This window comes from Nomascus leucogenys, chromosome 16 (genome assembly GCF_006542625.1).
Source record: "Nomascus leucogenys isolate Asia chromosome 16, Asia_NLE_v1, whole genome shotgun sequence".
Taxonomy (NCBI): Eukaryota; Metazoa; Chordata; class Mammalia; order Primates; family Hylobatidae; genus Nomascus; species Nomascus leucogenys.
The window spans coordinates 13,323,449-13,339,257 of NC_044396.1; the positions used below are offsets into that span (position 1 = coordinate 13,323,449).

At 35.4% G+C, this 15,809-nt stretch overlaps 1 protein-coding gene across 4 annotated transcripts in view; it reads right to left on the bottom strand.

Moving 5' to 3' along the window:
- Window positions 1-290: 290 nt before the first annotated feature.
- Window positions 291-15,809, bottom strand: part of DPY19L4 (dpy-19 like 4) — a 77,864-nt gene continuing 62,345 nt past the window's right edge. For all 4 annotated transcript variants that reach the window (XM_030795282.1, XM_030795281.1, XM_030795280.1 and 1 more), the window contains 5 exons: window positions 13,694-13,750; window positions 12,951-13,033; window positions 10,324-10,456; window positions 6,110-6,268; window positions 291-4,409 (listed from right to left, as the gene is read on the bottom strand). In XM_030795282.1, coding sequence (XP_030651142.1) covers window positions 4,245-4,409; window positions 6,110-6,268; window positions 10,324-10,456; window positions 12,951-13,033; window positions 13,694-13,750 — 597 coding nt within the window. In that variant the 3' untranslated portion in view covers window positions 291-4,244. The remainder of the gene's footprint in view (window positions 4,410-6,109; window positions 6,269-10,323; window positions 10,457-12,950; window positions 13,034-13,693; window positions 13,751-15,809) is intronic.

The following is a 15,809-nucleotide window of genomic DNA, read 5'->3' on the forward strand; positions in this document are numbered from 1 at the left end:
ACTCAGAGGATAATATATATAAAGCTAACTATACTCATCTGTGTTAAATAGCTATACAAAGCTACTAACTTAAAATACGAAAGGTTTGTTTATGAGACATTTCAAACTATAAGTTTGGAATTCTTGTTCCTTTGTGATACCATTATTCTACTAAATACATATAGTGGTTAGAAGTCCAGTGTACCTCTTATAGAACAGCACATAGGATTAGATATGCCAAGATTAAAATGTTGCACATTTTAGGAAACTCAGAAATAATTCGAAGATGCTTTTATGCTAAACTCAGCAAATTTGGTTCCAAAATTTCTTTTTTTATTATGAAAAACAAGTAAGTATAATGTTTAGACATTAATGTACAGAAAATAATTGTCATATATATTCCTTTACAATTTTCACACCTGTTTATTTAAAGTGTTAATTCTACACATTAAAAAACATACTAATGAGATCCTGTTTCACTAGGAAATTGCTAAATTTTACTTGCAACTTTTTGTAGCTATAATTCTAATACACATTGGGATCTAAAACTATTAGTAAACAGCAACAATAGAGACTATGTATTTTTCAAATTGGGCAAATGAAAGGAGAATATATTGAGATGTAAATCAGGAAGTGGTTATTCATGTTACAAAAAGTTTTTAAATATGCAGATTAATTAATAACATATACCCGTTAAATACTAAAGCATTTAAAATAAGTTTAACAAAAAAGGCCACTTACATACTTTTTAAAACCCCATCAGTTGTATAAAGAGAGGCACTACTTTTATCCACAAAAAGCATCAAAATTCTTTAACAGTTCAAAAATAGGGGCCCAAAACAACTGATTTATCAGAAACAAAACAATACAATGGCTATTCACAGTGTAAGAAATTAAATCTACTTTTTTAAAGCATGTTTTTCAGTCTCAATTTATAACACACTCTGACTTCCATTTCTGCTTTTCCTTAAATCAATCTGGACTGTGTGGAAGAATGCCATAACATGAAGCTATTAGCAATCTGAGTTAATGTTCTACAAAAAAAAAATATGCTGTCTATATACACAGAAAGTAATGAAGAAAAAAGTTAGCGCTGAAGTACAATGCATACTCCTTAGGTTCTTAAACTCTACCAGTCTAACTAAGAAAGCACCAAGATACAGATGCCAAAGTTAGAAAAAATACAAAGCAGCTCAAAATCAATATCATATATCTTATTCAAGGTAAATTTTATGTTAGATTGTTTGTCTGGCATTTGGGAGGCTAAATTAACTTAGAAGGCTAGAAATCCCATCTCTACTTTTTTTTTTTTTTTTTGATATGGAGTCTTGCTCTGTTGCCCAGGCTGGAGTGCAGTGGCATGATCTCGGCTCACTGCAAGCTCCGCCTCCCCGGTTCACGCCATTCTCCTGCTTCAGCCTCCTGCTTCAGCCTCCTGAGTACCTGGGACTACAGGCGCCTGCCACCATGCCCGGCTACTTTTTTGTATTTTCAGTAGAGACGATGTTTCACCATGTTAGCCAAGATGGTCTCGATCTCCTGACCTCGTGATCTGCCTGCCTCAGCCTCCCAAAGTGCTGGGATTACAGGAGTGAGCCACCGTGCCTGGCCTCCATCTCTACTTTTAACAAAGATTTGTGCCGGGCACAGTGGCTCACGTCTGTAATCCCAGCACTTTGGGAGGTGGGGGTGAGTGGATCATTTGAGGTCAGGAGTTCGAGACCAGCCTGGCCAACATGGTGAAACCCCGTTTCTACTAAAAATACAAAAATTAGCCGGGCGTGGTGGCAGGTGCCACCAGCTACTCCTGAGGCTGAGGCAGGAGAATCACTTGAACCTGGGAGGCGGAGGTTGCAGTGAACGGAGGTTGCAGTGAGCCGAGATTGCACCATTGCACTCCAGCCTGGGAGACAAGAGTGAAACTCCATCTCAAAAAAATAAAAAAAATAATAATAATAAATTCAAGGCACTTGTATCAGTGGGTTTGCAATATCAAGGGCAAATAACATTTTTTATTTCTTCGAGAAATTCCTTCCACCCAAAACCCATAAACTCTTCTCCTCTCATAGTAGATCTTTATTGTCAAACCTAACAACTATAAGTTACCTAAGTGGAATTACTTGTAGAATTGTGAATCATTTGTTCACTCTACAAATAAGCGAAGAAATAAACTAAATGCTTTCCACTTAAAGTTGTCTAGTACTATTGTTTTAACTGCAGTTAAAACAGAAGCAAATAAACTTATCTGTCATATTCAATATTGTCATTTCCATAATAAAGCTTTCTTTTCCTTTTCAACTGATGCTGGATGAAAAATTCATTATTTAAAACATCCCATTAACAATTTTTCCAGATCAATTTTATTTAAGAAATAAGTTGACAGAAAGAAGCAAAAGCAACTTACTAATATGTCAAACAAAACACAAGTACCAAACCTAATTCAGCGCAGGTGACATAATATAAATCAACAAAAATTCGATTAAATATTTCACACTAGATAAAAAGCAGGGTGTTCTATTTCCCCTTCAAAATATGGAAGCTGACTTTTCAATTACATTGTTTTACATGCTCTAATCACAAGTACTACTATGTGACTATTCACTGTGTGCTTAGGTAACTACGGTCATATTTTCAGAAGGCTTGAAGCAAAATACTAGTGACTCACTATTCAGATGTACAGAGTCAACCTGAAGTACACTGCCTGCAACTATCTTAATATAGTTAAGAAATTATGTATAAAAGTGAAATGAGAACCACTGAAACTAATCTATCAGATATATGACATCACCATCAAACAATTCTTAAGCTCCAAAAGAGCAAAGCATCTGAGTTAGTCTAAGAATGCATGTACTTTTACAACATATGTATAACAGAAAATAAAGACAACGGAAAAGTTCCCTTCTAATGTAGTGTACTTTTACAATACATATATAACAGAAAATAAAGACAACGGAGAAATGCTGTCTTCTAATGTAGTAATTTAGAGTACTGAAAATGCAATTTTTACAGCACTCTAACAAATGAGAATTATGAAAGTCTGTTCACTGAACAGGAGTATAAGGAAAAACTAAACATGTATCCCAACTTATTAAAATGACACATCTACAGGCTACATCTATCCTGAACCTCTCTATAAGGCCAAATTAACTTTTTACAATTTTCTCTTAATAAATGATTAAAAATATGAAAATACTTAAAGGAACATAGCATTTAGACTATGAAACTGTGTTGTAAATTTTATTATAGTTGTAGTTTTTTCTTGATGTTGAAGACTGCATCACAGTTTCATAAATAACATTGCTTGTGTTTTATATCTGCATGCAGAGGTATGTTTAACAACATCTGCATATATCCCCAGAAATTGTTGCTCATTTTAGAACACATATTTTTATTCTGATAATGATTTAATTTTTTTACTTAGTACTTCAGTAGAAAACATGTGAATAGACTGTATGCCCCATATCAGTATTTTAAAAAAAAACCTGAACAACATTCTTTTAAATGTCCATTTAACAAAATATATGTAACAGTTATTGTTTTATCATGATTAAATTGGTATCAAATTAATAGGCATAAGTGAAAAAACTAATCACTTACTAGTCATTTAGAAAATGCAGTAACATCATGCATTATGTATTACTAAGAAAGTTCTCACATAAGCAGTAGATGAGGAGAACAGTATCATGAAAATTCTAAACATATCTTTATGTATATCCTTAAAAATCACTGTCCTTTATATAATTTCCATTTTAATTTAAATGCCACATATCTTCAGCTAACATTTAAATTAGTTTTTATTGTAAAACTTCAGTTGTTATACATCATAAAATACCTTCAGAAACTTGCTTGAAGATCGGAATTATTCTTTCCTTCTATTAAATAATTATATCATATTATTTATTAAATGTTATGTTTGAGAAATGTATTCTGACCTTGAACATATTCAAATTCAAGATCAATATTATAATAGAATGAAGATTTTATGGGGAAAATGTTGCAATCAGTAAAAGTGTTAAAGACCATGTAACAGTAAGGAAGACACCTGTCTGGAATATTGCAGAGTGGTAGATATCACATTTAATCAAAGGACAGTAATGCTTGATCTCCTATTTCCCACAGAACTCTGGATCCAGTTAATGGCAGAAGGGGGAAAGAAGCAGCAATATTTCAAATGTCCATACTCTGATCTGCAAAAGACACCAAGTAGGTAGAAGAAAACTGCATTTTACTTCAGGTAGTCTTTGAAATGAAGGCTCTGTTATTTTTCAAGACTGGAAGGATATCACAGTGTTGATTTTATATACAAAGTAGGATCTGTTCCAGTATACTCTAGTGAAATAATTCACATATGGAGAATAGTTAATTTTGACCTCATGACAAAATCGCCCATATTTTGAGTAGGTTAGCTTGTCACCTTCTTCACAAACCATCTATTAAAAGATATAAAACATAGTATTAAAAAGCTTATTAAGCTTATAGCAGAAATGCAATCAATATACAAATGACTATATTTATATGAAAAAAACACATTACTGCTCAACACTGTCTATAAAACATCTCACTGTTAGCAAATAGAAGCCTCTTCATAATTGAGTCACCATGCCCACTATACTCCTGAACTTCTCACTGACACTGAGAAACCAGTACAAAGGTTTCCAATTTTTAAAAGATTTAATCCTAAAATTTAGAAGGCAATGTTCCCATAATCCATTATCATTGCTCTGAAGAACCTTATCATGCATCCTACCAAGGCTGAGAAATGAACATATTATATTCCTAAATATATTCACTCTTCTCTTGTGTAGAATTGACTCACAATTATTTAGTAAGCAAGGAAACTTTCGTGACTTAGTGCAGACCTTTACGATTTCACTGAATGATGTTCACTAAGATAGCTTAGTTAGCTTGAAGGAGTTTTTATAAAAAAAATTAAGTAATATTTTAATGGCTATGAAAGATGTCAGATAGCCAACTTTAAAAGGATGGATTAGCTTAAGTCCATGCCAGGCATGACATGAAAGGAGAAGTAAGCTGATCTTCAAAACAGCAGAAAAGTGGGTACCAGAGCAGAATAGAAAGGCTCCAGAGAGCAGATAGCAAGACAGCACCAATTACTGAAACTGTACCCGAGGCTTCATAAAATTCCATTTTTGTCACCAGTAAACCAAAGATCACAGCCACTAAGTACCAACAGAGAAATTCAAAATACATGCACCATAAAACAGAATAAGTTTATATTACAAGATTAAGGGGTCATGAGGAAAAGATAGGTAGAAATCACAAAAACTAATTTCTTACCTCCAAACTGATCTTGGATAAGACAAAGAGCTATGATTGTTTAGGAAAAGACAGAAAAAATCTTGGCTGCAACCTGAATAGTATATCTACTACCACTTACAATGACTTACTAAACTTTTCCTATGATCCCTCACTCCAAGCTTTCTCAGGAGTCAAGAATCCATTCCAGCTAGCATTAAGTCTCAGATATACAAACTGCCTTCATTGGAAGGCCATGGGGGCTGGGGGAAAGACACATACGCGCGCCTGCGCGCGGTCAGTCTTAGGTCTTCTTATGGAAAACACAGCTTGGTAAAATAGCCGAAATCAATACAGAAATTAAGATACAGCTAAGTCCTAACAACTAACATGGCTTTTAATATACTCGTTTTTGTGGATAATAGGGACTCAACGTACAGGCACTGTGTTAATTTAGTATGCAATTTTTCTAGATATGAATCAAATTACAAGAAATTTCTCAACATAAGAATATAACAAGGTGACCAGTTGCTCTTTAGATAATTATAATAAAACAAAATCATCATTCAAATCAAATTATACCATCTTTTGTTTATGAATGATGAAACCTGAATAAGTACAGGCAATGAATAAGGAATTCCAGTATTGGTAATATCATTATTATTTTTTATTATTTTTGCAAAAATGCCCAGATTTTCTTTTGTATGTTGAAAAAATACTTCAAACTACTTTTAAGAAGCTTTCCCCATTATTACATAACTCAATTATATTCTTAGTTAAGTTCCAAAAATAAAGTTTAAAGATTACAGGTTTAAATAAAGTCATTTTTCTAAAAAAGAAATATATATATATAACTTTCCAAATGGTTACTTACATGGCCATTTGCAATGTCTAATAAATCTTTAACCCTACAGCCTCTCATGGGTCCCACCTCATTGCAGATAGCATCCTCTACAATTAGGTAATTAGCTTTGTAAGATGTCAGTATTTTATAAATATCCTCAGCAGATCGCTTTGAATAGATTTGGTAGATCTGAAAGAATATAATTAAAATAAAATTTAAAGGACATTTAAAACTTCAGTAAATTGAAACTATACATCAAGCATCTACTGTGTTCTAAGTACTGAGTATTATATATGAAAAATATATTTATTTTTATAAATAAATATAAATATTCATCTATATATCAAAACTCATGTTTGGATTATGTGGTGCTTTTTACTATAATTTTTCTGAACTTATTAGATAATAAGCTCTGGATCTTATTAGATAAAGCTTTTCAGTCTTTCTGAAATGTTAATATTGGATCAACTCTTGATATCCTTCAAAAAGTAGTAAAACCACAAATATTAGGCCCATAGTATCATATACTATTTGTCCTGAAAATACTGAGATTTGAAATCTAGAATGAATAAGATTCCAATCTATTTGCAGAATATCCAGTAGCTGCCTCCTACCTGTCACCATAGCTGCCTATCTAGTACCTTCAGTTCCCATGTCCACTGACATGCCAGGAATACCCACCTTCAACATTCTGTAGCACACAGAATGCCAATACATCAAGAGGAAGTGTCTCCCTCATTTCACTACACTAAATACGTTTCAGTGGGAATGGTTCTATCCTATCCAGCCTATACCTATTGATAGTTATTTATAATTTTATTTATTTTTAAGTGTTAAGAAACTGAAACATACTATTGGGGCATTAAAAAAAAAACACTTCTATGCGATTGTAATAACTTACTGATAGCCTAGAGCAGAGTTTCTCAACCTTGGCACTATTCACATTTTAGGCCAGATCATTCTTTGTTGGGGCACGAGGGCAGATGTTCTCTGCAATGTAGATCAGCATTCCTGGTCTCTACCCACAAGATGCTCGTAGAATCCCTCTTCCTGTTATGACATTGTGACAACCAAGAATGTCTCCAGACACTGCCAAATGTCCCCTCGGAGAACAATTCTCCCAGGTTAATGATCACTGGCCCAGGGGATTATAATAAGGATTAGCCATATATTACGAACTAGAGACTCTAATTTAAATGATATGGTCGGCTGGGCGTGGTGTCTCCCGCCAGTAATCCCAGCACTTTGGGAGACCCAGGCAGGCGGATCACTTGAGATCAGGAGTTTGAGGCCAGCCTGGCCAACATGGCAAAACCCCATCTCTACTAAAAATACAAAAACTAGCTGGGCGCCGTGGCATGCACCAGTAGTCCCAGCTACTCGGGAGTCTGAGGCAGGAGAATCGCTTAAACCTGGGAGATGGAGGTTGCAGTGAGCCGAGATCACGCCACTGCACTCCAGCCTTTACGAAATTCTCTAAAATTGAAAAACAGAATATTGGGAACTCAGGTTCGGTTCATCATTGCTTTCAGATATGAAGTTACTTACCATTTAAATCCATACCATACCAGAGTGAGACTCTATCTCAAAAAAATAAATTAATTTGAAATAAAAATAAATAAATAAATGGCCAGGCATGGTAGCTCACTCCTGTAATCCTAGCACTTTGGGAGGGGGGGTAGGCGGATTGCCTGAGCTCAGGAGTTCAAGACCAGCCTGGGCAACATGGTGAAACCCTGTCTCTACTAACACAAAAAATTAGCCAGGCATGGTGTTGTGCGCCTGTAGTCCCAGCTACTCGGGAGGTTGAGGCAGGAGAACTGTTTGAACCTGGGAGGCAGAGGCTGCAATGAGCTGAGATCGTGCCACTGCACTCCAGCCTGAGCGAGACTCGTCAACAACAACAACAAAAAAAATTAAAATTAAAAAATAAATAAATGATACGGTCTCATTTATGGAGTTCAGTTTGGATTTTAGCTTAACAACAAATTTACTCAATACCTGCTATGTACTACATACCATACAGAAAGACAAAGGTTTCAAAAACCATGGTTACTATTCTCATAGACAAGTTACATAAAACTTAAAACTCTAAAATGTTTAAATTAGAACCTAAGTAGAACTCTGACCTAATTACAAGTAATTCTGAAATTCCATATTAGAAAAAGAACAATCAAAAAAAACAAAGTCACAGAGTTTGTTTTAAATCCACAAAAAATAAAATTCAGGAATATGCTGTCTATATTCTGCCTAAGCAACTCTATCTTTTGCAGGTGCAGCAAATACTCATCAGAGATGGCTGCTGTCTCTCAAGGAAATCATTCTCAGGTAGATCTCCCCATCTCTGATCTCTCCCCTGCCTGCTTCAATCTGTTCTTTCTGCCATGACCATAATTAACTCTCCAAAGCAGATCTAATCATTCCACTGCCAGGTTTACTAAAAGTCATGTCTCTTAACTGCCTCAAGGATAAGTCTAAATTTTTCAGCATGACATTCCAGGTCTATCAGAATTTGGCCGCATTTTCTTTCCTACTTTCAAGACTATACAAATTCCTTGGCTCATGTTACTTTTTCAGCCTGGAATTGTATATATTTCTTTTCCAAACAAGTTTCTAATCATCTTTCAAAGCCCAGATCGAGGGACTGCCTTTTATGACAACTTCTTAGATTTTTGTAGGCAGAATTGTTTGATTGTTCCTGCTTTTTTGCTCCTCTTTGTACTTGTGTGTGTCTATGTATATGTGTATGCATGCAACAACCACTTAATAGTACAGAATAATAACACAATAGCAAACTTTAAAATTGTACTGTGTTTCAGGCATTGTACATTATCTCATTTAATTCTCAAAAGTAGGAGGTGAGAACTATTATTCTCACCTAATCTCCAGATTTGGTAACTCGCTTAGGGTCACGAAGCTAATACACAGCAGAGCTAGCTAGCATTTGGGTTCAGGTACTCAAATTTTGAGTCTGCATTCTTAATTTCTATATTACTGTATTTCTTCCTTAACTTAGAATACGCTTAAAAACTGTATGAAATTATCTAAAATTGAAAAACAGAATATTGGGAACTCGGGTTCAGTTGATCATTGCTTTCAGATATGAAGTTACCATTTAAATCCATACCAAACATTCAAAATAAGACATTATCTAAACTATAATTAATTAGATACCATTCTAATGTTATACTGAGTAACTGCCCATTTATTAAAAAATAAATTAGTGTTTTATAAGCAACAATAGAACTTTAGCTGAGAAAGACAAAATGTAATACCAAGATATTAATTGACAGCCTTCTTTTAAAAATTTGATTGAGGGCTGGGCACGGTGGCTCACGCCTGTATTCCCAGCACTTTGGGAAGCCAAGGCAGGTGGATCACCTGAGGTCAGGAGTTCACCACCAGCCTGACCAACATGGTGAAACCCTGTCTCTACTAAAAAATACAAAAATTAACTGGTCATGGTGACCGGTGCCTGTAATCCCAGCTACTCGGGAGACTGAGGCAGAAGAATCACTTGAACCCGGGAGGTGGAGGTTGCAGTGAACCGAGATCGCACCATTGCACTCCAGCCTGGGTGACAGAGCAAGACTCCGTCTCAAAAAAATAAATAAATAAAATAAAAAATAAAATAAAAATTTGATTGAGAACAATATTTTAAAAAGAACGTTAGCCGGCTGTGGTGGCTGGTGCCTGTAATTCCAGCTACTCAGGAGGCAGAGGCAGGAGAATCGCTTGAATCCAGGAAGCGGAGGTTGCAGTGAGCCGAGATTGCGCCACTGTACTCCAGCCTGGGTGAATTAAAAAAATGTTAGCCGGCTGTGGTGGTGAGTGCCTATAATCCTAGCTACTCAGGAGGCTGAAGCAGGAGAATCGCTTGGAGGCAGGAGAATCGCTTGAACCCAGGAAGCGGAGGTTGCAGTGAGCTGAGTTTGCACAACTGTATTCCAGCCTGGGTAAGATATTACACATGAGGTCCCTTGATACTTTGTGGAAAATTAAGTATTTTTCCTAGAAACATATCAATATTGTTCATAAAACAAAGAACTTAATATTTTAATTTTGGGTCTCCTCTTGGTTAACTGTATTATTAATTATACAGGTTTTTTAAAACGGAAGTTAATTAACTCTTCTAAAATTGTTTGGACTTTCCTAGCTACCTAGAAGCATATGTATACTGCAGACTATGCTAAAATACAAAGTGCTGGAAAAGAGATCCAAATGTAGAATTTAAAATGTCTTACATTTTCATTTCTCTCGAGAAGATCATCATCATTGTAAAGAGGCAAACTTGTCACCATCCATCCAGTGCATAATTTAATCGCACCCATTAACTGTGGACTCCCTGCAAACACAGCTGCAACTGGAGCTTGCCTTCTGCAAAGAACCATAAAGATTTGCACACTGAAAAGGCAAGTATACTATTTAGATCACTGATCTATATCAACTCTGAAATACCAGACAACTTACAATGTTTATACATTTAAGTTTCAATGCCAGTTTTCATTTCATTTATTGATTCATTCAAAAAAATTGGGCACCTAACTATGCAACAGACACTTCTGCTGAAGATACAGAACTTTTCTAAAAAGAGGGAGCAGGGGGAAGACCTTAAGAAGTAAACATACATATTGGGTGGTAATAATATGATTAAAAATAATGCAGAGTAAGGGGATAGTAACAAGAATATATTATTTTAGATAAGGTGGCTAGTTCAGGGATGATACTGTGAATTCTCAACTCCATCTTTTGCAAATTAACCACCTACAACCCAACTTCTTCCAAATCCACCTCTCCTCCTGCTCCTTCTCTGTCTTTACCCATGTGTCTGTCTCCAGGCAGAACATATAGGACTTCTCCACTCTGAATCATTACCCCAAGTCCCAGACAGATGCTACTTGCAAAGTGGAAAACCTACAAGCAGGTCCCAAATGGCTGTTCTAATACATTCACTTATTTATTTACTGTCTGAATTTAACATTAAGCACCCACCTCTATGTGCTAGGGACAGTGCCAGGCTATTGAAATAAAGAGATGGCATATATGGCCACTGTTCTCAATAGTGAGGAAACAGATATAAAACACAGCAATTGCACCCAGCAACATAAATATGCAGTAGGTAATTGTTTGGGCCTTTGCTGTCTTTGAAAATACTGTGGTAAATCATACAGAGATGTAACTTCCTCTTTTGTTAATGACAACACAAGGCAGTGTTCAACAATAGAAAACAGAATTTACAAAAAGTATTAGTGGGCAATAGTTAAGGGTGATCTAAAGAAAACTATTTTTATAAAATGGAAGATATGTTATAGTAACAAGACATTATAATAAAATCTATTCTTGTTTCTATATACCTATTCTATAAACCAATTTTAAATTTCTAGAAATACTTTTTGTCTTTTTTCCCATATTTTTCTGGTCTTTTTTGATAGTATTTCATCACTTTTTCATGTTTTCTTATCTTCTTTTATGTCTTTAATAAATTTCAATGTAGTTATTTCATAGTCTCCATCCATGGAATAGACTGGTTACAAAAATGGCCACAATAATTCCTCTCCCTATGGTCATGGTCTTGGAGGGAATGCTAGTATTAATCATGTGACCTGCTTTGGCCAATAGGACAATAGTAAGCACCGTGTAAGCAGTGACTTAAAACATGCTTGACATTGAGAATTGCCCTCTCTTGCTGCTCTTGGGAATTCTACAACTACCACCTTGTAAACAAGTTAACCTGCTAGATGATGAGAGACAGAGGGCCAAATCAATTTGATCCCCTCAGCTGACACATAGCCAACCCTAGACTATCCAGTCCCAGTGGAGCTGGCCCAGACCAAAACAATCCTCCCCAGCACCCTAACCCTACTAATTCTCAAGACGGTGTGGAATAACAAATGTTTATTGTTTGTAAGCCACTAAGTTTTGTGGCATTCTGTTATGTAGCAAACCGTAAATGACATAAATTTTGTTATCAGAAATAGCTAGAGGTCTAATTCTGCTGTTTATCACAAGCTGCGTTGAACTGTTTATGTGTTTTATAATTTCAGAGCTTACCTTTATGAAACTTTACTTATGGAATCCTGTATAACATGGGTTGAGGATGTGTCACCCATTTCAGACCAACCCCAAACCACTTTTAATGTTAATTTCTTAATTTGGGATTTCTTAGATTAGACAAGCATAATTTCAAATTACACTAGCCAAGTATAATTTCAAACTATAAAACCACGTGAATTCAGATCCATTGCCATAAATTGAGAGGGGAGAACTTTTTTGACCAAGAGATGAATGCAAGAGAGATCTGCTTTTGCATCTTCTTTCTCCACCCCTTGGTATTTTGCTATTCCATCCTTTCACTGACTAGGTATTTTGCTCTTCTATCCTTTCACTGCCAGTGTAGCCTTTTGAGGGTCCCTGAGTTACATATGTGTGTGTTGGGGGGTTCTCAATTCCAATCCCCTGCTTCCATAGGCCTAAGACCACATCTCCTGTCCTGTGTGGGCATTAAAATCTAAAACCCCTGGTTATCAAAACTAATAATCCACTGACAAGTCACCTCCAACACAGGGCAAAATAAGCATCCTCTTGAGTATCTAAATAAAAGGATATCTCTTCTTTTTTATCCCATATTTCTAAGTGTTTGACAATGACAGTTTCAAATCTCATACCGACCAATGCTATATTTTCAAGCCCATGGAGATGAGCGGAAAATTAGTATCACTAAGTCCAACCAAAACCTAAATATCCATAAAACTCTTGAGTTTTATGAAAAAATTTGGAGAAGTATTAATTTATTATTTCCTGTGAATTCATTAGATAGCATGCAGTGATTAATTAATAGCTTAATAATAGTCTTGGGCACTTCAATCCTTACTTTATCCAGGTCATAAGTTCCACTGTATCTGGGTCATAGAATTCCTGTAGTTCCATTAATTCTGTCATTAACCTGGGAAAAAACTAAAATGCAAAAAAAAAAAAAAAAAAATCCCCAAAAGATGTATGTCAGTAATTAGAAAGTTTAAAACTGTTCCACAGTATTTCAAAAGACTAACAGACTAACTTAAGGCAAATGATACTACAACACCGTTTGCATGGAAAAAATGTCATGATGGATCTCTTTGCCTTCCTTCAATGGCCTGCTTATTTTTCTCAATCCAAATCATCTATTTTATGGTTAATTCACTGTTTTGACTCAATAAATGATGTTATCATTACCAAACAATAATAAATTGATCATCTTTCAGGCACACACATATTAAATAAATTTTCAGGTCCAATGATTTGCAGAATTTATATCATTTCATAGATGATAAAGTTTTCGAGTTACCAAAACGTGTTTTAATATTAATTCCTATTTACTCAGCAATTTCCTTTGCCAATTATAAACTGAATTAACACTAGCATTAGACTGCAGAAAATGGCATCAGGTGACATTCTAGAAATGTTTTAGCTCTTCTGCAATGTTCCTAATAACAAAAAAATTAAGCATTACTAAGAATATTACATTTTATTTTGTGAGGATAGTGTCTCAACATGTTTCCTACCCACACATATAAATTTATCACTACCTTTGTAGATAAAGTACATTTTATTAATATAAAAATCTAATTGTTTTACCTCTTTCCATAAGCTGAGACCTATTATAGTAGGCACAGCCATGCTCAGAATAAGAGCCTAAAATATTAAAACAAAAAGGATTACAGATAAATACATTGCAGAATACACATTAGAGGTAATAGACACTGACTCTATGACCAATTATACATCTCTACAGTTATACAAATTTCCAAAAAAATGAAGTCAACATAGAACCTAGTTCACAGAATGAGATGGGTGAAAACTAATGACTTTCAAAGATATTAAGCTGGAAGTAAAGTGAGACATAAACATTTACTATAAAAATTTAAAGCAGAACATTAAAAAGGTAATGCTCACAATAATATTTCAAATGGCAAGTGGATATTTGAAAAATTTGCCAGAAATTTATGTTATACAGATCTTACAAAGGATAGTACACTACTACATGAAAAGCTAACAACAAAAAAACAATGAATTAACACAAGAAAAATAGCTAATATACATCAGTATACTAGTCTGTTAAAATAAGAATACATAAACTCTCCTCAAAATAAGACTGGCAAAATACAACATGAGTATTATTAAAGATAATGTATCATTGTCCTGCTATAATAAAACCTGCTCTGCCTACTGCCCCATGTCTTTTAGTGACTGTGTGATCCAGTCATACCAACCAGAAACCCAGGAAACATCTAAGATATCTCCCTCTTCCTCATTTCCCCATACTTAATAAGCAGTGAGGCTTACTGATCTTCTAACTACTTTTTTCATTCCAATCTGGCATACTATTAATCAAATGGGCTTTGGAGTCAGAAAAACCTAGGCGTGGCTGGGTGCGGTAGCTCACACCTATAATTCCAGAACTTGGGGGCCGAGGTGGGAGGATTACTTGAGTCCAGGAGTTTGAGACCAGCCTGGGCAACATAGTGAGACCCTGTCTCTACAAAAAAAAAAAAGTTTTAATTAGCTGGGCATGGTGGCATGCGCCTGAAGTCCCAGCTATTCAGGAGGATGAGGCAGGAGGATTGCTTAAGCCCAGGAGTTTAAGGCTAAAGTGAACTATGACAGTGCCACTGCACTCCAGCCTGGGAGACACAGTGAGACTCTGTCTCAAAAAGAAAAAAAAAAAAAAGAGAAAAGAAAATCCTGGGTGTGAATCATGATTTCCATACTTACAAACTTGGTAATCTCAAGCAAGTTATTTAAACAATTAAAGCCTTGGGTTTTTTTTTTTTAATCTATAAAACAGAGAAAATCTAGGATTAAATAGCATGTGAAATGCTTCAAACAGTACCTGACATAGTGAACATTCAATAAATTGAAGCTTCAATTACTTCTATCCACTCTGGCCTCCTCTGTGACTGAAGTCTGTTGCCTGTAGGACTATCCTTCACAGAATTGTAAGAGTGAGCAAATAGAAAATTAAGTCTGACTCTCTCACTTTCCATGAGACATACACATCCCAATTCCTTCCCACCGCTGACAGCATGAGAGCCAGCTCCGCAGCATGACACCCGGGGACCCCATGGCCTCACCTTCCTCCACTTCTCCAGTCTCATTTCTTGACCACCCCTACCTACCTCACACTTTACGTGCCAAGAAAACTAAATATATTGTGCTTTTTTCCCAGTCCCTTTGATTACATCATGTTCTTTGCCTACCTCTGTGTCTATTCCTTCTACCATGAATATCCTTTCTTTCCCCTTCATTTGCCTAATAACTAAATATATTTCCAATTTCAGACTGGAAAGCCTTGAGTCCCTAAAAAAAAAAAAAGAAAAGAAAAAAAAAGAAAAACAGAATTAAGTAGCCCTTCCCTATGTTCTAATAGCACCCTATGAAAACTTCTTTTTGTTTTTTAGGAGGCAGGACAGGGAGAGAAGGAAGAGCTGGCAGGTTGAAGAAAGTGGAAGCGGAGGGAGCAGGGGACAGAGGGCCGAATTCTTATTATCTGTTTTTATGCCCAGAGACTATAATCCACTTGATGAAATTAACTACGCTATAATTATCTTTGTATCCCAAGCACATAGCAGGCAGAATGTAATGTTCCATTCACATAGAAAATATACCATAGTTCTAAATCAAACCAAGAAATATATCATAAAAATTAATTCTTGATGACCTCACATTACTGATTCACGTACATTTTTATCTT